The sequence below is a fragment of the Micromesistius poutassou genome, assembly GCF_964030765.1.
Source record: "Micromesistius poutassou genome assembly, chromosome: 2".
Classification (NCBI taxonomy): domain Eukaryota; kingdom Metazoa; phylum Chordata; class Actinopteri; order Gadiformes; family Gadidae; genus Micromesistius; species Micromesistius poutassou.
This window is the reverse complement of record NC_140272.1, coordinates 12,827,337-12,852,979: the sequence shown is the minus strand read 5'-3', so window position 1 is coordinate 12,852,979 and position 25,643 is coordinate 12,827,337. Positions and strand designations below refer to the sequence as shown.

Below are 25,643 nucleotides of genomic sequence, written 5' to 3'. Positions count from 1 at the left end.
CGACCCCAGCGGGTCTCCCTGCAGGTGGTGGGCCCACAGGACGAAGAGGAGGGGGGGAGGGGGGGGGGTGCCACGTAGCTCTTTCGGGCTGTGTGGCAAACCCGGCCGCCAGGTTCAATTTGCTTCAAAAGTGAAGCAAATATTCCTCTGGTGTTACTTGGGCAAGGCTGCTTGCGCGAAAGTTCCAATATTTCAATTCTCAAGTGGATGACGAATTTGCATCGTTCGCACGGGTCGAATCACGAGAAATCCGCATGAACCAGGTTGTTCCCGCCCATTCAAACCATCCGCAAACCGCCTGCTTGGCCGGCGGGAAAATTGCATCTCTTTGTGTCTTCGCATTGACTTTGTGTGATTTTGCGCCGCTGCTTCGCTTCTGGTGTGAACGCACCTTTAGAGGACGGTCATTGGGTTTCATTGAGGCCAGTTTTGTGGCTTCGATGGCTGAGGTGCTCCCGCTCAATGCTGGACCAATTTACAAAAAATTGTTGTCTGCATTATTCACTTAGACCCAAAATGATGGGAAAATAGGGTCCAGGTTGAAAAAATCCTGAAGGTATCCGTTAATTTGCAGGAGCCCGTGTGTTGCCTAGGCGACTGAAATGTGACGACACGTTCCGCTTTAGAATGCTCTGAGGCTATAGGCAGGCAGTAACTCCCATTCCTGGGTTTCACGGCTGCTTTAGTCGAGGTTTGACCACCGCACACTGCACACTAAGTATCCAAGTAACACCCAATGCAGGCAGTTTGAACGGTTGAGGCATCGGTGAACAGTGTTGTGCTCCTTATCAGCGAATGTCAAGGTGCTCCCAGTGAGTGGCTTTATCAAACATTTTATGCCAGAATGCAGGTGTCTTTTTGTTTTTGAGCAAAGCCTAAAGCACCACAGACCTGATGTATATTATAAGTGTCAAAGAACCTCTGTGACAAGATACAAACACATATATTCTGTCTATCTTAATAAAAAGTATTGCCATTCAAACAACCAACTTTGTGAAATTAATTCCATAGTATATAAAAAGAAATCAATTTGTCAATTTTTTTCTAATTCTGAGTATTTTCCAAGTGAGAAAAATAATAGTATTTCTTCTGATAAAGGCAAGCTAATTTAAATTAGCACCTGAAGAGAGAGCTTATAGTACTATTTATTTGTGTCAAACACTAGGAGGGCAAGCAGTCGTAAACAACAGTATATTATATACAATTCAAACAATTGAATATTAAGCTTAGAATAAAAAGACATGGTGTGATACACAGAGTAAAATGGGACAATGTTTGTTTGTGCACAGCTTGCGTTTCAGTGATTTAAAAAAAGAAAAAGACTAGAAATTACTGCTTACAATGAACGCAAAGTTCAGGAAGAATGAAACCCACCAGCATTATATTTCATATTAAAACTATGAATTATCATCCCTTTCAAACTATTAAAATACCAGATAAGCTGTGGCTTCCATGGTGAAAAGTCATTACGAAACGCCTGTCACAGCTGCTGTCTCTCTATCTGTGATGGATTTCCCTGTCCACTCTCCGTCCATGGCCCAACAGTTAGCTTAAGGCTTAGTTCCCTTCTCCAGCATATAAATCACATCTGAGCTTTCGAAATGTAAAATACAGAAGACGATAACCTTCTCTGCAACAGCCAGTCAAAACGTCCTAGGGCAAGGCATGGAATTCTCACCTTGTTTTTCAGAGGGTCTTTACAACCACAACCACTTCTCATAATGGGCCAGCATTTAACATTGTGTCTGGAATATGAGCAGGTATGCAATAAATAACATTTGTTGGAGGGACAAAAGGCTATTTTCTTATATATATATATGCATAGGTGATTGAGGTATGTAAAAAAACATGTTGCATTCCTTTAAGGCCAGTACCAGTGTGCTCTGTGTATATAGGCTCAGTCTTTTTCCACGGTTGTCAGAGTGATTGCAATTTTAATGGTCAGAGCAGTGGTCAAAAATCCTGAGGCAGTTGGTATATAGTCATGTCGGCGGTGGAATTAACCCACCCTGGGGAGATTGTTATTCAAATGTGACATACACGTGTGTGACATACATGTGTGGTGACATACATGCGTGGTGACAGCGATACATTCACCTTGAAACCCAAAGTCAACCACCCACCCAGAACCAAGGCACCCATACACAGTATCCCATGTACATTGGCACCTGCTCATTATAGCCCAGCCAGGTAGACTGGCAGGTACAAGGCTAAGAGTTCCAATTTTAATCATGGCCCTTTAAATTGAATGCCAAATGTATGTTGCCGCACCATAGAAATACAGAGGCTGGAAGAAGAGAGAGGTCATATAATGAAAGAGGAATCATGTAATTGAAAAGATAAAACTCTTAACCTACCGGGTCCAGAGCAAAAGGAGCCAATTACAGCCAGTATACAGATGTAACTGAGGTAGGGAAACCATGATACTCTGTCCTGATAGAGAGAGAGAGAGAGAGAGAGAGAGAGAGAGAGAGAGAGAGAGAGAGAGAGAGAGAGAGAGCAATAAAGAGATGTGAGTTGTAAAATGGCACAAATCATGCTCATTATTGTTAGTCGTTGTAGTTAAATAAATTGGTAAATTGGAATTTCAACTCAAAGTAAGCACGTAAGTATACATGTACTGTATATGTATGTTCTAGGGGTGACCTTGAATCTCAACCGATTCAAATCTTCCATAGCAAGACCATTAGTTGACGTTGTCTTTAATATTGTGCGTATGTAACAGCAGGGCATTACATGGGGGATACCACAGCATTGCTTGGCTTCTAGAAGGAAAAGTCTATACGTTACACAATGATTTTTTGGGGGATTTGAGTGCAATTTGCTGTGTTATGTTTGCTTTCAAAAAAATGTAATTTTTGGTTAAATAACCCCTTTGTGTAATGGCACTGGCACTAGCCAATCCTTTTCTTTTCAAAGTAGAGCACATTCTAGAGCACTATTCGAGATGGAAACACCGTTTCAGGATAAAAACTTTGGGTTTGATAGCATTTCAAAAACATAGTGCATCAAATGCCATGTCAACAGCAGCTGTCATATCAGACCATTTGCGCTGGTGAAAATTATTCTCTAGGTTTTTGGTAGTGCATTTTTTGGTGTCCTGCAAAATGGAATGGGGCCACATTTGTTCTGTATGCTGAGATGCATCATTCACATGTCATTTTCAAATGCCTCTAGTCTCTTTGTCGTGATCAGATTTGGATGCAGCGCATATCAGACAGAACGGAGCTCTCCATCTCCACAGAGACCGGCCACTCTTTGATTTACCATATAACATTAATTATGGGATATAATATGTAAGCCTATATTATAGTTGATTAGGTTACTAGCAGCCTGCATTTTCTGTCAAATTTAATTCAGTTGCTGACATGAACAGATGCACACGTTGTCCTCCTATTGTGAAAGGTATTTGTTGTTGCGAGGCGGTGGGGTATTTAGCGGAGAGGCTGTGCCACACCTATAGACAGCTGTGATAAGTCCTGATCATTATTTTAACAAGAAATGTGGCCTCATTGTGTCATTATAAAAATATATCATATATGATTTGATGATCAGTCGACTATGGGTAAGGCCTGACGTATCACATTAGACTAGGTAAGATCTTTGAGGACAGGACACCCATAGTATGTATGTATGTATGTATGTATGTATGTATGTATGTATGTATGTATGTATGTATGTATGTATGTATGTATGTATGTATGTATGTATGTGTGTATGTATGTATGGGTGCATGTATGGGTGCATGTATGTATGCATGCATGTATGTATGTACTGTATGTGTGTATGCATGTATGTGTATGCATGTATGTATATGCATGTATGTATATGCATGTATGTTTGCATGTATTCTTGTTGTAATAAGGGTATAATTTCCCTTAGAGTCCAGGAGTAGTGCATAATCGAACAGATGATCGAACAAGTAATCCTCCAGTTGCTGTCCAGGCAAACTATACTCCCTGAGAAATCACACATGTGTGTGTACGTGTGTGTGTCTCCCAATGTACAAACACAAAAGGCTTTATTATGAATGGTGCGGTCAGTGCTCTGGCATTAGTAGTCATATCGCACATCAGCTATTGAAGATGGAAAGGGCATCGCCTGAAGGAGCTTTTTGGAGAAGATGAATGCAATTAATTTATCATTGTGTGAGAAATTTTTATCCTAGCCACAGAGATTTGGAAACAGGTTTAGTACGCAACCGCTAAGCAATAATGCAGGAAACCGAAAAAGCAACAATAATATTAATAATGAGGCAGTAGTACTAATCAGACTACTAGTAATAATGTGCTTATATAAAACATCAAATAAAAACTAAACATAGAATAATTTAATAGATCTTGTTTAGCAAACTTTAGAAACATTAGAAATATTCAGTATGCATTTGGTTGATCTAATTTATGCATGGCTAATTTGTTTACCAAGACACTTTTCACAATATTGTCTCCTATGTATCCATTTTAAGGAGCAGGCAGAGATGCTGTGTACATGAATTACAATGAAATTAAGTACGGCCTGTGTGAGTATGCATTGGGTATTGAGTTGGTTTACCTGCAGATTCAGGAAGACTGTTAGAAAACCAAAGCACACCGCCATTGTTGAGAAGCCAAATATCAGGAGCGGTCTCCTCCCAATTCGTTCGATGACAAGGCCCTGGGGAGAGGCAGGGATAATTACATTGGCATCAGTTGTTGTGTTTTTCTAATTATGGCTGTTTCAAACGTAATGGTTTCTGTTATCCACATACAGAGCTATTTGCATAAAAAACAATAGTGTGTTCACATGCCTTTTGTTAGTCTCAGTAATTCTAAGTATTTCAGTCTCAGAGAATATATTTTAAATTCCACTTATAAAATGCAATGTGCAATTGACTTAACCTTTACAGAAGGAAACTGGAGAGGATGATTATGTGAATATATATACAGTATTCCAAGATGGGCATAAATAATTCACAGCCTATACTCCTGGTCCAACAAAGGCCAGTAGAGCAGACAGGGAGCAGTGTGTGGAGTGTGGAGACAGAAGACAAAGCTATAAGACTCTCTCCCCCTTCCCACAGGCCCAGTGAGCCAAGCATGCCTGGTGCCATCTCCATCCCACATCACCGGTGGGGATTTGGGAGGTCGATCAAGGGTCAGTGGGATTTTAATGCATCCCTGTAACCTGATGCTTTCCCCACGGGTGCAGAACGTGATGCAGATACGGCGTGGGTGTGTGTGACAGCTCTGCAGGGTGATGCCTGCTCACTCCGGCATTGTTCCCAGGAGGCGCTGAGCCTTTCATCATTTTGATAATCAGCACACTGCCACACACAGAGCACGGGCCAAACCCCAGCTCATTGAGCCGTTTGGCAGGGGGGGATCCTGGCACAGTCTGGTGTCAGTTTAACTCCCCCGGATAAGGAGATAAGAGGTGAAGGTTCAAGACAAACAAACGACGACAAGGCACAGTACCAGTGTGACTGTGGATAAGGATTTGTAGCAGAGAGGGTGGTCCCCAATCATAATGGACCGCTGGCAGCCCTCTGCTAAAAGGCTGTCTGGTGGCTGCCTGCACATTGCCTGCACATTGCCTGACAGCAGTTTGATACAGACCTTCAATAACTTTAGGATGTTTAAAACCACTGGGGCATTCACCATCAGTATGCTTGTCTGAAGAGAATGAGTCAGATATTGAGCTATTGACTCCAAAGTGAAGAACCTCCAGTAAACACACTGCATGGTCAAAAGTGAACCCAAAGCTAAAGGCGGCTGTCAAGTTTCGGGGGAGAGACCTTAAAATACAAGTGACGACCAGGCAGAAAGTCCTGGTGTTCCAGCAGCTGGCCAACTCTGGAGACACAAGGGGTTTCTTCACTCCCTCAAGGGACCAAGCTACCATGGCCTGCACCCCTTTGACTCCAAGAGGGAAAATGTTCCTGAAGGATGCTGGCTCAATCTGGAACCCCACGCAGGGAGCAATTAAAGCAGGTTCCAAACAGAGACTCCAGGCTGAAGTGGAGATATATCGAGTCCCTCCAGAACAACAGGAATGGGGTTATGTTCTATTTTACCTCCAGCTTTAACAGTAACAATCTGCTGCGCCTCAAGTATCACTTCATGCAACATTTCCCCCGCCTTAAGACCCACAAGAGGTACCCAGAAGTAGGACAATAAAACCATGCCCTGGGTGATTGAAGATGATTAAGTGTAAGGGGAGAAAGCAAGGGGCAACATGTGTCGATATTCTTTCTTTTTTTAATGTTTATTTATTTTTATTTTTTAAATCAACGTCACACTAGGTAGACTCAAGTACTGCAATTGTTAGAATTGAATGGGGGCCCATTTGGCTATCTGTGCAGGCTCTGCCAGTGCCGAAAAAGCCGAAAAAGCAATTAGATCAAGAAGCAAATGAGGCATCAAAGAAAACAGTGGCCCTTAACTTGGGGCGGCATATCAGTGGGGTCCCTGCTAAGATCCCTCGGGAGAGACATCAGAGGCAAATCAAGCAATCTAGCACACAGCCTCGCAAGCTTGCCCTGACATTAGTGCTCGGATTGTGTCTGTTGCATCACTAAACTGGCAAATAACCTCACAGGATAAAAGTATTATAATGACACAAATCTTGTGAAGCTGTCTGCGGCGTCTGCTCTCATGGAATCTGCACTCATTATGCATTGTGATACATCTCTAGTCCAAGGTTGGCATGGCATTGTAACAGGGCCATCATATAATTTATGGCATATGAGTTATGACATATGCAACATGTTTATTGTATGATATGCAAACCATTTGTCTCCTACTGTGAACGGTCATGGTGGGGCAGTGGAGCGTGTGTGTTTTATTCTGCATTTGAGCGGTCACATCAATGTCATTGATGTAATCTAAGAACTCTAAGAAGAAGTAATTGACAATGGCAAAAATGGCAATATTGACATTTTACAGTTATGCTAATAACTCTTGACATTCCTTACTTCCAATGATCTATTATGATCTAATGATGAAAGATTTATGATTAAGGCTCAGTACCGACAGAGCATTTAGGCCGATGCAAGTGACATGTTTCCAATGATTCCTGATGAAGGGCTCCATTGGAATATCAATATATATTTGAACTGAAAATGTAAATGCAGAAAATACACAACATAGAGTGGCAACTATAAGCGAGAAGTGCTTTTAAATAGCAGAAAGTGAGGATTTGGGTGTCAATCGATAATATATTCAACTGAATATTATCATTGCTTAGAAGAAGCATGCAAAAGTTTTCATTTGCTTTTGTGATTCAACTGTTGCTCCATTAACTAATTCCAATATTACCTCATGAATACTTCTCCATTCCCGTGAGTATGTATTGCCAGCTTCCACTTACACAAACGCAAACATTTAAATTGCGGTTCCAGAATGCAGAAACTCAGAGCTCCCGCTCAGAGTTAGGAATCAATTACCCCCCACGCGCAGTACTCGAGGATGAAATCCTGAATACCAACTCAAGCTTTTCTCATTCGCAGACCTCTTAGCAGAGAACACACATTATCCTCACTTTGTGATGCGTTAAAAAAAAGAAATGGCCTAGTGCCGTCTCCCTGCTCCAACAGGTAATCTGGTGACATGTATTAATTTCCCCGGAGCAACAATGTCGTTTTCTTTGCAACTTCTGTGGGCTGGGTGCTAAATCTCCCAAATGTCATTAATCACAATCTGTGGTAAGAAAAGAAGCTGCTAATCTCTCCAGACAGAGTTTCAATATTGAGCAAAAGAGGCCCAATTTAACAGGTGAGCCACCCACTGTGTAACGGAGAATGTCCGGGTCCACACATTTGGCCACGGCCCAACAGTGCTTTGTATGAATGTGGCATGTGATACACATAACCTGACCTGTCAGACTTTCCTGACTATCTGGGTTGCCACTGCCCATTTGAATGCTTGACAGTCAAATGAGGAACACCTCATATCTGATTTGAGTGAGGAGCTCCATACATATAAATTACACATTTTCATAGAATCGTTAAAAGCGCAGAATCCCGAAGAAACCAACATGCTGTATATATTGCATATCAGTTTCAACATGCTGCTCACAGTGCACAGAAGGCAACAGGATTAAAATGGCATAACCCTACAGGTTCCTATCGATGGTAATAAAATGCAAATAAGTGAAGTGCAATAGGGACCGGTTATGCTTAATATTGACAGTATCGATACTCACATAGATTACCCTGGAGAAACAAGACACTTCTAATCTTTGAAGAAAGCAGAGCTGGGATTCCTTCTTTTAACATGATCCATTAACATCATCTTTCTGGTTTCATATTTATAAAGCTTTTCAATTAGCTTTTTTTATGAGCCCTGTGTTCTAACTAAATGTGAAGTGAAAATGTTTAATTAAAGTTGATATCCTCCAACATGAGGGCCCACAAGACCTCAATTTAACTTTATATTTCCATTTAAACAATTATATTTTGTAAACCTAATAATCCCAGGCCCGGCTCAGCGGGGCGTAGGATTTTGAGGAACATAAAAAATGAGTTCCTACAAAAATAGATTTAAAAAAAAAAGCTTGATGGGGTACAACATCACCAGGCAGCAGAGACAGCACTAATTAAAGGAGCATGGGAAAAGCAAGTTGCTGTTGTTTACTAGCGGTAGCTGATGATGCAACAGGACAGGGACAGATGGGGATGAAAAGGGCTTAAATAAGATCAGGACAAAGCCAACTGGCTTACTGCTGAAATGGGCTAAATGTGTAACCTTTACTAATAGTAGAGGTTACATATATACATGTTTTTCTATTTATTTTCCTTCATTATCATAAAGCTTTAAAACAGTGCTTTTTCACTATCGGTTATCCATTAAGAGCAACATATTGGCCACTGATTAAAGTCCATCAAAACCAACCTGTGCTGGCCGCTGCCAGACTCTTAACGTTGTCCACTCCTTAGGTCCTGACTCCTGGCCAACATTGATGTGTGGAGTCAGGCTGTTCAAATAGATGCCGTTCACACAAGTCAAGTGTTAAGTATGCTCACCGAGACAATGGCTGCCAGTGTTTCCACGGCGCCCGTGCTCAGCGTGATGTAGGGGATGATGTTTTCTGCGAAGCCGGCCTCCGCTAGGATCCCGTTGGTGTAGTACCAGATCTGGGGGGAGAGCACACATCACGCGTCAGCTTTCACACGCGGCATACAAGGGCATCCGTTTCAATGTACACATTGTGGGGCCGAGTTCCAGATAAGCAGTGCCTCTGCTGTGGACAGGAAGGGGCGTTGGGCAGGAAGGGGCAGTGGGCAGGAAGGGGCAGTGGACAGGAAGGGGCAGTGGACAGGAAGGGGCAGTGGACAGAAAGGGGAAGTGGTCAGGAAGGAGCGGTGTGGATAGGAAGGGGAAGTGAGGGCAGGAAGGGGCGGAGGGCAGGAAGGGGCAGTGCCCTCAGGGGCAGTGCCATCTTTAGCCCCTTCTTGCCCACCGCCCCTTCCTAGGAAGGGGCGGTGGGCAAGAAGGGCGGTGGAACTAAAGATGTCTCATAACAAATGACTATATTATGTGACTAATAAAAAATTGTATTAGCTGATGAATAATGTGGGATAGCACATGTTGCTGGGAAGACTTGCTCTATGACGAGTTCTATGGCGCTGTTGCTATTATGACGGCAAGATAAATTAGCTTTGCGCCCGGCGCAAATCTAAAATGGGTTGGGCTGAAACCCGTAGGTGTGTTTTGGGTGTAACATGCAATAAACCAATGAGAGTGGCATCTCCCATCCCCTTTAAGAGCCAGCGCATTTTGACTTGACAAGTTGATATTTTGACAGCGCGTTTGCAGTCTCCGCTGAGACAGATGCATGACCACATGAATTTCAAACTTCAAATGGCTCAGTTTATGGCCAAATAATAGGCCTAATTAACACATGGAATAGCGTTTTCTTCTCCAACTTCAGAAACACTGATTCGTCATGTAAATTGCGGCAAAGACAACTTATCATCATTTGCCCCGGAACACACCCCTGCTTTTCGCCGACACGCCTCTCCAGGCGCAAGTGTAGTGGTGCCTGGTTGCTGCGGGGGAAAATCAGCTTTGCGCCGGGTGCAAACTAGCAACGACACATGCATCGGTGTAGAAAGTCAATTGCACCGGGCGCAAGATAGGACCCTTCTTCTGTTTGGCGCACATGGCTAATTTGCATACGTGCACAGGACTGGCTGGATCCGCTTGGCAAAAAATAGAACATATTTGTGAATAAATGTTTAATTTTTTTTTTTTTTTTTAGGAAATTTGAGACCCCCTTCAAATTTTGCTTTTGAGGCTTTCAGGGGGTCTCATGGGTTAATCGGGGGGGGCCCAGCCCCCCCAGACCCCCCCGTATTTCGCACACTGCCGGTAGCCCTTTTCTATCAGAATGTGAGAATAAATAACATTGACAATCTGTAAAAACCTATTTCTATTCAAGGTTTTTTGGATCAATATATGCATAGAGCTTGTGTCAAATCGAAACTACACATTGGAATGTCTGTTTTTTTAAATGGCAGTGAATACAAGGAGACGTCAAAGCAGATGAACGCCAGAGGAAGAGAAAAAGTAAGATGGGGAGAAAGGCATGAACGTTAATGATAAGAGAACATCAGGGGGTACCCAGCCCCTCCCTCCCGCCACGTTAACCTCTTCCATGCACCTGTGCTGTTCTGGAAGATTGTTTCTCACCGGCTTCAATGATGAGGCAATATCAGTAGGGCCACCTTAATAGCTCAAAAGTCACTGATTATTTACTTAAGCCACATAAATGTGACACGGCTTGAATTATATTAGCCGAAGTGCATGTAGTATCACTGAATTCCATGTTGTGAATGAATGTTTGCTTGTACTTAATCTAGCTTTACTGCATTCAGGTTATACTTCAGGTTTGACAGCATGCCTCTTTTAATTATGTATTTTGCAAGTATTACAAGCATTACCTATTAGTCACAGTCCAAATGGTCTAGACTCCACTTGGCTCAGCACACCAATAACAGCCTTGATGCCTTATTCAAAGGTAGCAACATTTTTTGGCTTCCTTTGAACACTGCGTGAAATTGCTCATGTTCAGCAAGTCTCATGGTCATAGTCCCTTCATTACTGGGAAATTTACGGATGCGTATGGGGAAAAATATAGTGTGTCCTCAAATGAACTGCAGGTTCTTAAAGGTGATGCATAACTAGAATCAAAACATATATGCAGTTACATGGCTGCATATATTATGTATGGTCATTATTGCTAATTGATAAAGAAATACATCTGTTTTGAAACAGATATTCTGCATGGGCTAATTTTATGAGGAAATCTGCATTGATCATTACTTAATCTTCTATTTTTCCCCCTCCATTTCTCATTCCATATCCACATTTTTGTAAAGGGCACAATAAGGATACGAGTGGATTATACTTCTACTGCACATCCTTATTGTTTACATCCCAGTTGGAAGCATTATTTTTAGTTGAACAAATGTGTAGATGCATATTCAGAAATCCAATAATATAAGAAATATCAATGGGAATGTCGGAACACAAAATCTCCAAATCTCCCCCCTTCTTGCGCTCTTGTGCTGTACAGCTATGCATAATTTATGTGTATATTTGTGTTCTCAAGCACCTCTGCCTCAACAATATCATTGTTATTTGAACTGCGTGCCCATAACTTGGGGCAAACACACTGTATATTTAAAAAAAATACCATAAAGAAAATGTATTGCATCTCACAGCGTTGAGGCCGCAGAGCTGATAACAAGCCATGGTGATGATGACGGTGATGAGCTGCCAGCGGACGGCCGGGTTCCGGACAAGCTGGGGAACCGACACGATCTGCAGGTTGCTCTGTGCGTGGCCCTCTGCGTACACCTCCTCCAGCTCCTTGGACACATCCTTCTTTCCCAGGAACCGCTGGAACGCTAACGCATGTGACGCAAACATAGGGTCCCAATCATATTAGCCAAAGTAATGCAGATAAACCAGGGATCAAAGTGCATTTCGCGCATGGAAGGGTTCCTACAAGAATCTCGCGATTGTTGAGGGCTTTCATGTGACGCCTTGTGGGAGAACCTCTTTGGTTCAGAGTGTGCACCTCGACCCCCTGCTAGACTGACAGAGCGGCCCCACATGACACATTGTGATTGATAAAAACTCCCGTTCACTTTGTATGTTATGCATCTTTGATGATCTTTGATGTTTCGCATGGCGCAAGGGATTGCGGAAAGGCTTGTGTGCGTGCGAGGGCCTGCCCCTCACTGAAGGGCCAGAAATATTAGTTTGCAGTGGCTATCGATCACTGCCTTTCAGACAATTATTAAAAACTCAGCACAGCCCTAGTTGTTGCAAGCCAGACATCCCAAGACTTATTTGCTAATGCATATTAGTCTGAAACCTCTCAGTTCATTGATGTGTTCCAAGGGGCGATATCAACGGGTGTTGACCAAAATGCCTCCGGACACAACCAATCAGAGCAACAAACTTCTGTCTCATCAAAGGCATCCCGCCTGGTTGTTTATTAAAATGTGTTAACATTGCTCCCATAGGTCCTCTGCTCCTCTTTACAGTCACAGTATCAAACCTGCCCCTTGTTAGATATGTGGTTGCAATGGCCGAGGCCAGGTCTGCTGGAAATATGTCTGAATGGGGGGGGGAATTCAAGGGGGAAAACTTCCCTCCTGAGCAAATTTGTAAATAAATAGTGTTCAAATAATAAATGACTAGTGTTAACATGATCACAAAATAACCCTAATAGGCTACGTGCACAACAATGGCGTCTGTTTTCCGCTTGTGACCAGAGGTGTGTGCTTGAGTATTTCCGGAATACTTCCTGATTACAGCGTTTACAACTAGAACAGGATACCGGCAAGTTTGTTTTGTAGTTTTTCATACGTGTACAATGAGTGTATTTACAGTTGAAGAACGGCGACTTGCTTACCAAAAGGTACGACATTCAGCTCTCCATTGTTGCCAAAATGCATAAATTCGCGATACAATAGGGAAATAAAGTTTCCTTCATTCCCTGTTGATCCCGCGGTATGGGCTGAGTGGATGGGGAAGATCCGGAGAGAAGACTTCAACCCTACCTAAAACACCTGGGTCTGTAGTAGGCATTTTAATGAACAGCAATATGTTGTCCTCACTGCGGTGTAGCAACTGCAGCTATACAACTAGTTAAACTCTTCCTTATAAATGAAGACATGAGTCGTAGTAAGCTTTAGTTGCTCTTTACTGTGGCTCTTTTTCTCATTGTACAAGGTCAGAGTGAAAACTGTAACAAGACACATACGAAAATTACCATTTAGCTCTGTAACAGGTGCTTTCCTCATGTAAATAAATGTAAATAAAACGATTTTAATGAACAGCAATATGTTGTCCTCACTGCGGTGTAGCAACTGCAGCTATACAACTAGTTAAACTCTTCCTTATAAATGAAGACATGAGTCGTAGTAAGCTTTAGTTGCTCTTTACTGTGGCTCTTTTTCTCATTGTACAAGGTCAGAGTGAAAACTGTAACAAGACACATACGAAAATTACCATTTAGCTCTGTAACAGGTGCTTTCCTCATGTAAATAAATGTAAATAAAACGTTTTTAGCCACAAATATATCAAATGCATTTTTCATGTAAATAGTACTTTTTAACATTAACTTATGAATGTAATTATGAAATTAAAACTGCGCGCAGTGATGAACGGGACCTTGTACCGGCTTGTGGCCGCGTCACGTGCCGTCGTAACATATGCGCACTTGTCAGCGCACATGTTACGACGGCACGTGACACGGCCACAAGCCGGTGCTCGGTCCCGTTCATCACTGCGCGCAGTTTTAATTTAAATTTTTCGCAAACTTATGTAATTTTAATTTTTTTTTCACGCCCTTCAACGTACAGTCACAAATAACATGGCGTTGGTTGAGCACCATTTTCTGACTGTACTGACCAATTGTGAAGCAGATCCGATAAATTCCCTAGGAGGAGTTCATTCAAATACAAGGCGAAAAAGTGAAAAATTCAGCCGAAAGTGAAAATGAAAAAATGTAAATATCCGACTTCCGTTGGGATTTGGGGCATGGGTCCAAGAGGCTTTTCTGAAGGTATTGGCACGTCGTACGTGCCTACCGAGTTTCATACATATTGGTGAAACGTGGCGCAGGGGCTGCTTTTTAAAGTTCCTGTAGGGGGCACTACAAACATGACAAACACGAATTTTGCTATGTGAGCTACAGGCACCAGTCTACACGTGTCCTGTGAATTTCATAGTCATAACTATTACGGTCTCCGCAGAGTGGAAGTTTGTAAAAATGTGACGAATTTTTGCCTATGGCGGCCATGTTGTTTTGCCAATCGACTTCATTTTACTTGAGCAGTTGTAACTTTGGTCCCCAACAGCCACTGTGTTGGTCCCGCTCAAATCAAACATTGCGTCTATGAACTGTGGCGATTTTAGTGACAGGCCACGCCCATTTCGATGCCACGCCCCATTTGAAAATATGTTGACTTTATCTTGTTCAGAATTTGATTCTGAACAACTTTTGTTGTGGGGTCAACATCATAAGAGTCCAACTTGATGTTGATATCAGCAATTAACTATTTTGGCGTTTTAAACCACACCACTTTTAGAACTCAATGGCTCATGGGCAGTGTTGGGTGTAACGCGTTACTTTGTAACGCGTTACTTTGTAACGCGTTACTGTAATCAGATTACTTTTTCAAGTAACTAGTAGTGTAAGGCATTACTCTACTGAAAATAGTCCTGAAGAAGGCACCGCTCTGCAAAAAACCTCGTTAGACGGCTGGAAATTCAACCACTATTTTCAATATTTGCAACGAAAGGAAAATAACCTCGTAGTGCAATGTACCCTTTGCCCGGGAAAAAAGCTACTCTCAACCGCTTCGAACACCACCTCCAACTTGAAAAAACACCTCGAAAGACAGCACGGACACATCGAGTCTTCAACACGAACAACTTCCCCAGAATCAAGGCCCTGTCTTTAAAATACAACACGGCACCAGCATCCAGTGCTCCAGTAGAGAGGCTATTCAGCCTGGGGAGCCTTGTTTTAACTCCGAGGAGGAACAGGTTAGGAGACAAGCGATTTGAGAAAATCCTCCTTATGAGGTACAACCATTATTTTGACCAAAATTAATAAGCTGACACATTAAGACGTTCATATTTTGCACTACAGTAGTTGTAGTAGTAGTTTAATTGATTTGTTTTGAAGCTGTTGTATGCTTAAAGTAATTTCAACAACCTACCTCTCCTCTGCAGTGTTTTGGTTTTATTTTTGACAGTTTACCTCTCCTCTTCACAGTGCTGGTAAGACCAGTCTTTTTTATTTAAGATTTTATTTATGTTTTGAGGAAGTTAATATTTCTTGTTTGTACTTGTTATAAATTTACAATCAAACTGATTGTTTGCACTAGACTGTTGATTAAACATTAAGGAAGTTAATATTTCTTTGTATTTGATTGCACAAGTACACTTGTTTGTATTTGCACTAGACAATGTTAATTGAGGAAGTTAAACAGCATGTAGGCCAGTCTGTTGTTGGGTTAATAAAGACCTTCAAGAAGACTCCTCCTTTGTCTGCTCTCTTTCCATCTTATGCATCTCAGGCAATTTTAGAGTAAGTAGAAAAAAAGTAACTAGTAATATAACTAGTAATATAACTAGTTACTTTCTCCAGGGAGTAATGTAGTAGTGTAAGGCATTACTATTTTTGAGAGTAATATGTAATCTGTAATATATTACTTTTTAAAGTAACTAGCCCCAACACTGCTCATGGGTGCGTTAAACTTTATTGTACAGACTAATCCTTATGTCAGATTAAAGATAATGGGCCATAGATGATATGTGCCAAAGGATTTTTGTCAAAGTCGAAAAATGTGGGATCCTTAGGCAATTTACTGTTTTTAACTAAATTCAAAATGGCGGGAAATCTGACCACCCGGAAGTGGTATGGCACTGAGCCAAATTTGTTCAGCATGAGGATGTGCATGTATGACCAAAGTTTCATGAGTGTAGGTCAAACCGGTGACGAGATATGCTTGAGATTTTGGCCAGTTGGTATAGCGCCAACCTGAATTTGAAGCATAGAATATCAAATTTTACAGCAGTCCCCACAAATTTGCTAAATAAAAATTAGTTTTCGTATATGTTCAGGGGGGGGGGGGGGGAAATGCAGTCGAAGAGGGAGAAAAAAAACGGGAAAATTTTGGTCGAAGCAAAAACAATATGGACCTTGCAGTGTCCTGCTCGGTCCCTAATTATCAACTTACGACGTTGCCCCTGTGACGTTTACAGTGATACAATCATGCGGTTGAACACAGAAATGTAGCTATGCAAACTCAGCTAGCCTCCTCAGACTACTAAACCAAAACAAACCTATGACCCGGGAACATTAGGGTGAAAACTGCCCTTCAAAATAAGAGCCCTTTCAAAACAAAAGTCCATTCAGATTTATGCGTGAAAGGCAACGCAATCAAGATGGTGAGGATTACCAGCGCCAAGACTGCCTCTGTCAGCAGCAGCACAGTCTCTCACACCACAACGGTATGTAGACACTCCAATTGTCATTCTGTTACATAGTGTGTCATAATTACCAGTGCTTGGGGGTTAACTAATTACAAAGTAGACCTATAAAGCTACACAGATACTTTTGGAATTATATCTTCTTCTGATTTAACTTTATAATAATAACAATAAGTAACAAGAGGTTCCTTGCAGGTTCCCTGCTCGGTTCCTAATAATAAGTAAGTAAGTAATAATAAGTAACAATAAGTAATAATAATGTTAGTCAGCAAGCTGGAGCAAGCTGGAGCTTGGTGGAGCAGTTAAGAAAGCTAGGCAAGGCGATGATTGCATGCTCAGCTCAGATCCAGAGTTATGTGAACAAGTTTCACATTTTACTCAAAGGTGATTCGCCCTCTCCTATCGGAGAGAGCTGCGCATGCCAGATTCTGAATGTATTTGAACCATAGGTTTTAAAGCAACCGAGGTGTTTACATCCAGGGCAACCCTCATTATTTCTACCAGTAGGTAAGACAGGGTCACAGTATTTTTTGTTTTTGATGTTTCAGTCAACTTGGCTGTAGCATCACGGTGGCTCCCCAATTGTTTGTGTATCAACTTGCATTGCAAGCATGCAATTAGCCGGGGAGTTGTGGTGGGGGGGGCCTCACAACAAAAAGATTCCATCAAGATAAACAAGTTGACTTCCACCGAAATATCTTTCAAACATTTCAAATATCAAACAGATGACAGTGTAGTGTTTTGTCACTAGCTTCCCCGAGGAATTGATTCCTCCAATCTGAATGGAACATTTCTTTGCCTTCACCAGACAATGATCAGATGGCTGAACTGAGTCTTTCATCGCTGATTATTTCAAGGGTCTCGTTATCTTCGTTATCTGAGGCTTGAAAGCACGTTTCTACTTTCCAATATCCTGCTGTTTTAATTATTAATTAAGGATAATGACTCCACCATGGCAGATTTTTATCCCACCGAGTCATTCATTGATGCAAGCACATGGACGGCATCAGTATATTGACGGAAATGGCTTTAGCTCTCTTTTTTACTATCTCTATCCCCAATCTGATGAGTGCTTTAAGCAAATGAAACCATGTGCGTTTACTTTCAGAATCATAATGAGTGAGTGGCAGGTGAGGTTTAAACAAGATGCAATTGGATCCTTGGATAGCAGAGACCTTATCCAATTCTGTCCCTAGGAGGGTTCCCTTTTGTGAGATCCAGGAGTGTGATGCTTGGGGGATGTAGTAAAGTCCTACTTGCTGGAGTACCTGAACAGCCGGCATTTGAGTAAAGTGCACCTTTCGATAAAACATAACTCTATGGTTTTATTTCACATAAATAACAGCTTTTCCATCCCACAGAGATCATTGTCACAAAATGTCAACTGCCTAAAGGCCGGGATATACTATAAAGGACATAAGCTGTTAGAAGAATATGACTGGGGTGGCCATGCCAGAAAAATGGGATCAATTTGGAAGCCTTTTCGGAGAGGGGCTGAGAAGGCGGCTGGTTCTTCCACTCAAATCCAATGATGTATGTATTGTATTTTCGGTCAAGTGTTCTTTAGAACTCATTTACAATTCTGTGTGTCCAATGTTTCTATTGCCTCTTGATCCGGTATTTACCTCATGCATGGCCACGCTCGCGGAGTCTCGCGGGACGGATCACTGTTTCTGTTCTTGTTATCCCTCTCTGAGGAGGAGACAGCTCAAGCTGCACGGAATGCGAAAGCCACACATGAATCCATTTATTTTTTTACATTCTCATCCTTCTATTGGGCGTATATAGAAATTCAAAATGGGTCATATTGAGGAAATTCTGCTCATGCGATAACAGTTGTAAACTATACAACTGTGTTTCACAATATGGCAATATATTTATTGTATTTAATTGGATATGCCCCATAACGTATAGGCAAGAAGCAAGTTTGTGAGTTTGATAATGAAAATAATAATTGGATTTGACGAGTTATGATATTTTGTCTGTAAGTGAGAATTCCCAGCGGAGGCCCTGGTAGATTGTGCCTCAAACTTGGAATTTGATCGATGACTGAATCTGCAAACACATGCCTCACAGTTTCCTTTCCAATATGACTTATATGCTGCATTACAATTCTGGTTAGATAATGATATATTCTAGGTGGCTATATAGTGTGTCTGGCTTAATCCTACCGATTTTACATGGGGCCACTGGCTCATATCCATTGTGAGGATGCAGAAACTGGAATGAGTCAGGTTAACTAGTACTTGACAACTACTAAGAGAGCTGCCATTTCGATCCTTCACATGGGTTAATCAACGGTAATTATGGTAAGCAATGGTAATTAACAGGTGGATAAATGACTAAGCCTGTACCATTGAGATCGGTAATTAAAATTTCAGAAGGATGGAATACGTCATTAGTAAAGTCATTTCTCGAATGTGTTGAAGACTAAAGAAGACATTTACCTTGATGAAGGTTGTGAATAACTCAAAAATGCTTCCCCCCAATCCCCTGAGTAGCAAGTTGGCGGGAGTACACGCTTCCCTCATCCGCACAAACACAAGCATGTGCACATTGATTTTGAGCAGTTGCTGTCGCAGGTTAAGGACACAGCTCTGCAGGAAGGCCGTGCTGGTAAGCTGGGTCACCAGGTTAGGAGGATTTTGATGGATGAGCAATGCAAGCCCCACATCAGAGACATGAAAGAGATCCCGTGATGGTGCTGCCTGACTGAACTTGATAATGTTGGCCACTCTGTCATCGAGTAATTTTTCAGAGAATCAGAGAAGATTACAAAATGAATCATTGAATTCATGAATGAATCATGAAGATTATTGGTGCATAAGATCTGTGCTATGAATTAAGCCAACTGAAAAAATATGGAAAAAAAATTTATGCATACAGGCATACATACATAATGTATTATTCCTCCGTCAACTCTCCTATTTAATATAACGTTAGAAAGTTGAAGGGAATATAAAGTCGAAGAAATTCATATCAAAATGAAGGACGTGGCTTTGTTACGCTTGTTGTGTAAAACCCACATGAATGAAGGGGTGACCTTACCGCAACAGAGCTTAAATCCTAATTATGTCCTTGATTTGCATATACAGATGAGTTCACCTCTGTTGCTTCCTGCTGATGGCAAATATGGGGAAGCTGCCTTGATATAACATCACGCCTGGGGGGGTTGTCACATTTTAGCGTTGCATGCCACCATATTGACGTTCATGGTAATATTTCCCTCTACAGTGTTGTTCGCCCCCCCACTAGGTTTGTATTCCCGGCCTGTTGGCAACGCTGCCGACATGCTGGGCATACGTTTCTGAACGGCAGTAGTGCTCCATAGAGACACGGCACGACAAAAAGGCTCCTCTCCAAACTAGACAGATTTAGTGGCCGCTTGACGAGGACTCCCTACCGAGACAAGGAGTGAATAGAAACCTAACTATAGCCTGTTGGCAGGCCAGGTGGGAGGGAGGGAGGGTGTGGGTGGGGAGGGAGGGAGAGAGGGAGGTGGCGATAGATATCTGAGCAATGCCAATGAGGGAGGAGAGCAGAATGCGGTTGCATTCTCACCTAGCCGCGAAATCAATGTGAATTTATTGACATTTCCCCTTGAAAAACGCACCTCAGTCGAGTGCTGCCTATTAATAATAAATAATACAAAACCACTTTAGAGTGATGAATTGTTCATATTTTAAATTCATCATTCATCTACAGGCTTGAGTGTTCAAGGATACGGCCAAGAAAAGCGTTATTCTATTATTCCATGTAAATTAGCTGTTAACTCAATTTCTGCCACTCTTGCTCTCAATTGACAGGAGACGAATGGGGATGTGGAGAAACATGCTGCTTCTGTCTCGCACTCGACTTGATGATAATATGACACTACAGGCCCACCCCCTAAGGATCTTTTGTGTGTGTGTGTGTGTGTGTGTGTGTGTGTGTGTGTGTGTGTGTGTGTGTGTGTGTGTGCCTGTGTGTGTGCATGCATGCCTGTGTGTGTGCGTACATGTGTGTGTACCGACGACAACCCCATCTAACCTCAGGCCTGATGCTAAACGCCTGCTCCACTCTGGCTCTCCGTGCTCGTCCCATCCTGAAGCCTCACTGCCAGTGTTGGGGAAGTTACTTTTAAAAAGTAGTGTTTGCTTGTTACTCGTTACTTCTTAGTTACCCTCTATGGAAAGTATCTTGTTACCGTTACTCGTTACTTTTACGTTACTTTTATGTTGCTTATTTTCAATCAGTTCGAAATAATGTGAATACCTCCATCCAGTGGCGGTTTTGGTCTGTTGACATCACATTTTGGATGATGGTTGTGGGCGGCGATTCTAGCTTAACGATTCGAGTTTAATGTCTCATGCAATGTTGGGGCAGGGCAGATCAGCGATCGCGTTCCTCCGTATGTTTATCACATAACCCTGCAGGATCTGCAGTGGATCCCCCGTTTCCCCCCTTGTCCGTTCCATTTGGGAGACGCAGAGGTGAACTGTCGCCCCGCGCCCCCTCCCCTTTCCCCTTCTCACACAACTTCTGTGAACGCACCTCCTCAGCAAGCAGGGGCGCCTGCAGCCGGAGGAGGCGCCAATATGCCAATTCCCCACATAGTGATATGATAGATAATAGAAAACCGCTTCGCAACGCAGATTTTTTTTTTTTGCTTGTGTGCTCGTGCCGCCCCCAATGTGACATAAAATAATGCCGCCCTGGGCGGCTGCCCGCTTCGCCCGTGCCTGAAACCGCCACTGCCTCCATCCCTCAAAAGATAGCATTGGTTGCTCCGCCACGCTTGCCATGATGACTGACTGCTCTCTGCATGCTATTGCTAGTACCAGCCTCAGTGTGGAATGAGCGCCCACGACTATTGCGCAAGCGCGCAGCTGAGGCAGTATCACTGTCAAATCTGTCCCTGGGAAAAGTAACGTTGTGCCCAACTGAAAAAGGAACTACGTTTCGTTACCATACTTTCAGTAGTAACGCGTTACACTACTTTTACCCGAAAAAAGTAGTTACTTTGTACCGCGTTACACACAACACTGCTCACTGCTAAGATGATGTTAGTGGGCGGACTATGAAGGGCAGTGATAAAAAGCTGGGGCTGGGATCTCTCACCCGCCTGTCCGTATAGTGTGCCCGTATTGTGCTGCGGTGACAACAGCACTATATTTGGGGCTGAGTCCTACCACTCAGTACGTTTACATGCACAGCTTAATTTGATTAAAGCCATAGCTCGATTATGTTCCTCAATTGGACAACTGCAATTGTCCACGTATACATGGCGGTGAGTAAATCGATTCATTGGCCAAAGCGTCTCATGCCCCGGTACGATAGGTGGTGCTGTGCCCATTTCAACTAGTGGTAATAGAGCCACCAGTTGACCTCTTTACGTCACCAGCAACAACAAACTCTTTCGAGAAAGCGATGTTTCAGCAGACAGCTGTCAGTTCATTTCGGGTATATATAATTTCTCCGACGCTCCATTGTTCCTCTCGGTCGTATGCCGACTCCTCCGGCTGCTCTGCCGGCTACTTTACAAGTTACTACTTTACAACCTTGTTGATGACCCACATTTAGAAAAACATGTACTTTTAATTCAGCCTTGGGTGAAATGGAAGCGTAGTGTCCGTGTGCTTCCACCTTTACTGAATGCATACCATGTGCGCTCCCGCGGCCGGGACACAATTCTTATAGGGGTAACTACATTCACCGGCTTCCTCCATCTTCTGCGCCACCTTTTTAAATAAATCGCCGTTTCTCGTTATCCCTTATCCGACGGCGGCGACAACAACAACAAGACTATCGTCTCCTTCTACTTCCGGCTCACGGCCCTGGGAAAAGAACTCGAGCATGCGCAGAACGCAAATCAACGCATAAGCCAATTCGATTGGCTACATGCACGCTTAGCTCGACTATGAATCGCATTATCTAGGGGTCTTAACTCGACTATGAGTAACCCAATTCGATTCGAGTATAGCTCGACTAAGGTGTATACATGCATCTTAGTAATCCAATCATAGTTGGACTAAGCCAATAAGTCGACTTTCTTGAGTGGCACTGACTGACACTTTCAGATCTCTTTGTCTATCAAAAGCTTTGGCAGAATATCACCTTTAGACACACGGCTCACACCATAAAAAAAAACAATACAACAGCAACATACAACAATTTCCGAACATAAAAGTGCAGTTGAACTCGAGTCTGGGAGATATGTGTGTGTTTTTTTTATAGGTGCTTTATTTTGTTGGAGATGTTGATGGCAGTGGGAATAAAGAATTTTTTATAGGTGTTATTCTTGGCCATGGGGACTGGACGATTTGTGAAGGGGTCGGGAGTGGTCCTGTGTAATATGTGTGGGTCAATAATAATTTGATAATTTACAAAGTCAAGAATCAGGTGCATCAAATAACCAGAACGTGATTGAAGAATATTCATTACATTTTACATAAAATTAATGAATAAGATCAATTTGTTTACACAAATCAGTTATGAAGCCTTACATTTCACGTTTAGCCTTTGCTTGAGATTTTTTGTAACCAGCAGTGATGATGATCCATATTTGGCACATTGGGGTAGGAAATTGAATGGCCCTTGTGCAAGTTGCTTACCTCAACCTTCTCCTGGAAGACATGTATCTAAACTCACTATAAGTCCCTTTAAACAACAGCATCTGCCAAGTGACATTTTTGAAATATATATATATATATATATATATATATATATATATATATATATACTGTATATTACAAAACGATAGGGACGATAACGATGGGGAGTTACAATTATAGATATCGTTGAGGCTTGCCCCACCACTTTAAGAGAACTGAAATGCAAATCTCTGCACAGCACAATTCCCAGTACACTGTGTGTGTGTGTGTGTGTGTGTGTGTGTGTGTGTGTGTGTGTGTGTGTGTGTGTGTGTGTGTGTGTGTGTGTGTGTGTGTGTGTGTGTGTGTGTGTGTGTGTGTGTGCGTGCGTGCGTGCGTGCGTGCGTGCGTGCGTGCGTGCGTGCGTGCGTGCGTGCGTGCGTGCGTGCGTGCGTGCGTGCGTGCGTGCGTGCGTGCGTGCGTGCGTGCGTGGTCTGTACCTAGTTCTGCAGCAGCCTCATCCCTCCTCTCCATCAGCAGGTAGCGAGGACTCTCAGGGAAGAAGGGCAGCACACACAGTTGAGTCAAAGCAGGAACCGCCAGGAAGGCGAACAGGAAGATCCATTTGGACTCCTGCAGTCAAAGTCAGAGAGGAAAAACAACAAGCGACCTCAAGCAAATGATACAGGGACACAAACACATTATATCAACTAATTCGCTAATCTCCAATGTCCTCCTGTATGTGCATTAGTTAACGTTCCCCAATGGCAATAGTGAGGCCATCTATGGTAACTGGCAGGGTTTACAGTGGAAAGTCACACAGAACTGTGACAAAGACAATTAATGCAAAAAATATGTTGCTTGAGTAAACAGATGTGGGCTATGAACTACAGGGGTCACATCTGCTTATAAGACTACTAGACTTCAAGGCTACAACATGCCTACAGATTATATCATTTTGTCATAAAATCACGACTGACTTTTGTCTTAAAGAGGTTTCAATAGAAAAAAAATGCAGTTGCAAAGCAAGAACTACTTAGTGCTAAATTATGGCTTGCATTTCTATCAACGCTAGTCACTGGTTTAAAAGTATTCAGCTGGCAAACACAATAGAAAAATACTGCTTTTTGTGTTGCATTGAAACTCAACATCACATATCAAAGGCCTAATACAATAAAATAAGGATAACTCATTTTTGTTTGATTCACAATGGGGGGGGGGTTAAAAGATGGTGACCAAAAGCATGAAAGTGTTGCCCTGCCTGCCTTGTTAGTCATTCTCCTTTGAGGAGTGACCTCATTCAAAGACCCGCTTCTCTCGTTGGTTTCAAACGCTTCAAATGTTAAACATAAAAATATATTCTATTTTGTTTCAATTATGTTTGAAATAGGAGAGGTGGTGAAACCATTGCTGCATTCCCAGCCATTTGGTTAGTCCTCCAGGTCAGGCCCAGTCTCACTTCTAACAGACTGTCGCTTGTCTCAAAGAAAAACAAGACAGCGCGCATCTGTCACAGTCTGGTGGACTTACAGGGCAAAATATCAAAGATCAGAATATATTAAAAGGCTCATTTGAATAAATAAATGCAGCCACGCTATGAAATAAATCCCCTTTAGTTTATTTGATTACACACATTTAATGTGAGCTTGTATCTTCATTGACCTTATCAGTCATAATTAATCATGAATCTTTTAACAATTTATTAGGTTTGCAAATCTTACGCTTTCACGTCTTTCTGACAATACTTAAGAAAATCAATACAGATGTTTGTGCATTTGCCAACCAACATAACTTCAGACATTTTGTTATGTACAAGTCTCCCATACCCGAGGCAGCCATCTGTGATAGATGCTCAGAGGGGGATGCAAGCTTTACAATACATTCTATTACAAACAATTGGATATCCAAGCTCTTCTACAGAAGCACATTCCAAGCCGCAAGTTTTCCCAAACGTAAAGTTTCCCTTAATTCTGCCTTTCTTCTTAGAGAAGAAGTGCCATGTGTAATTAATGCATGGCTCGCCCGACACTTTCCCTGCTCTCCTCGTCGGTGTGTGTTTGTTCAACTCATTTGCATAGCGACTCGTGACTCAGTTTAATTAAAAGCATCTTAAAGTAAGAACGATGCAGATTGTAGTTGTGTGTCTAAATGAATTGCAATGAGGAAGTTAGTAAGCAGAACAGACCTTGACTCTGCGCATCTTCTCAACCGCCACCGACAGCCCTCAGTCAGTTCAGATACAAAATTACCCAATTCCACACAGCCGTGTCCTATCTCTAATTATCTAACTTGTCTTTTCCATCACCGTTGGATGTCACACTAAACCCCTTGAAGACCAAAATCAGGATAAGCCTGGGCCTGTCGAAAATAAGACCTTCCAAATATTATGCATGTATGAGCTGGATAGCGGATATTTCAGATTTAATAGAAAGCAAATAAAATAAGCAGTATAGATAACTGGTGCCCAAGGCACTGCATGGATGTGTCATTGGAGAAGGGACGAGAGAGTGCACACACTGCTGTACAATGCTGTCATTTATTGTACTGTACAACATCATTACATTCAACAACG

At 42.3% G+C, this 25,643-nt stretch overlaps 1 protein-coding gene across 10 annotated transcripts in view; it reads right to left on the bottom strand.

Annotated features, from left to right (window-relative positions):
* slc2a9l2 (solute carrier family 2 member 9, like 2) overlaps positions 1 to 25,643 on the bottom strand; it is an 85,892-nt gene that overhangs the window by 27,517 nt on the left and 32,732 nt on the right. For all 10 annotated transcript variants that reach the window (XM_084464191.1, XM_084464188.1, XM_084464192.1 and 7 more), the window contains 5 exons: positions 23,572 to 23,704; positions 11,703 to 11,890; positions 9,002 to 9,112; positions 4,552 to 4,653; positions 2,358 to 2,433 (listed from right to left, as the gene is read on the bottom strand). In XM_084464191.1, coding sequence (XP_084320317.1) covers positions 2,358 to 2,433; positions 4,552 to 4,653; positions 9,002 to 9,112; positions 11,703 to 11,890; positions 23,572 to 23,704 — 610 coding nt within the window. The remainder of the gene's footprint in view (positions 1 to 2,357; positions 2,434 to 4,551; positions 4,654 to 9,001; positions 9,113 to 11,702; positions 11,891 to 23,571; positions 23,705 to 25,643) is intronic.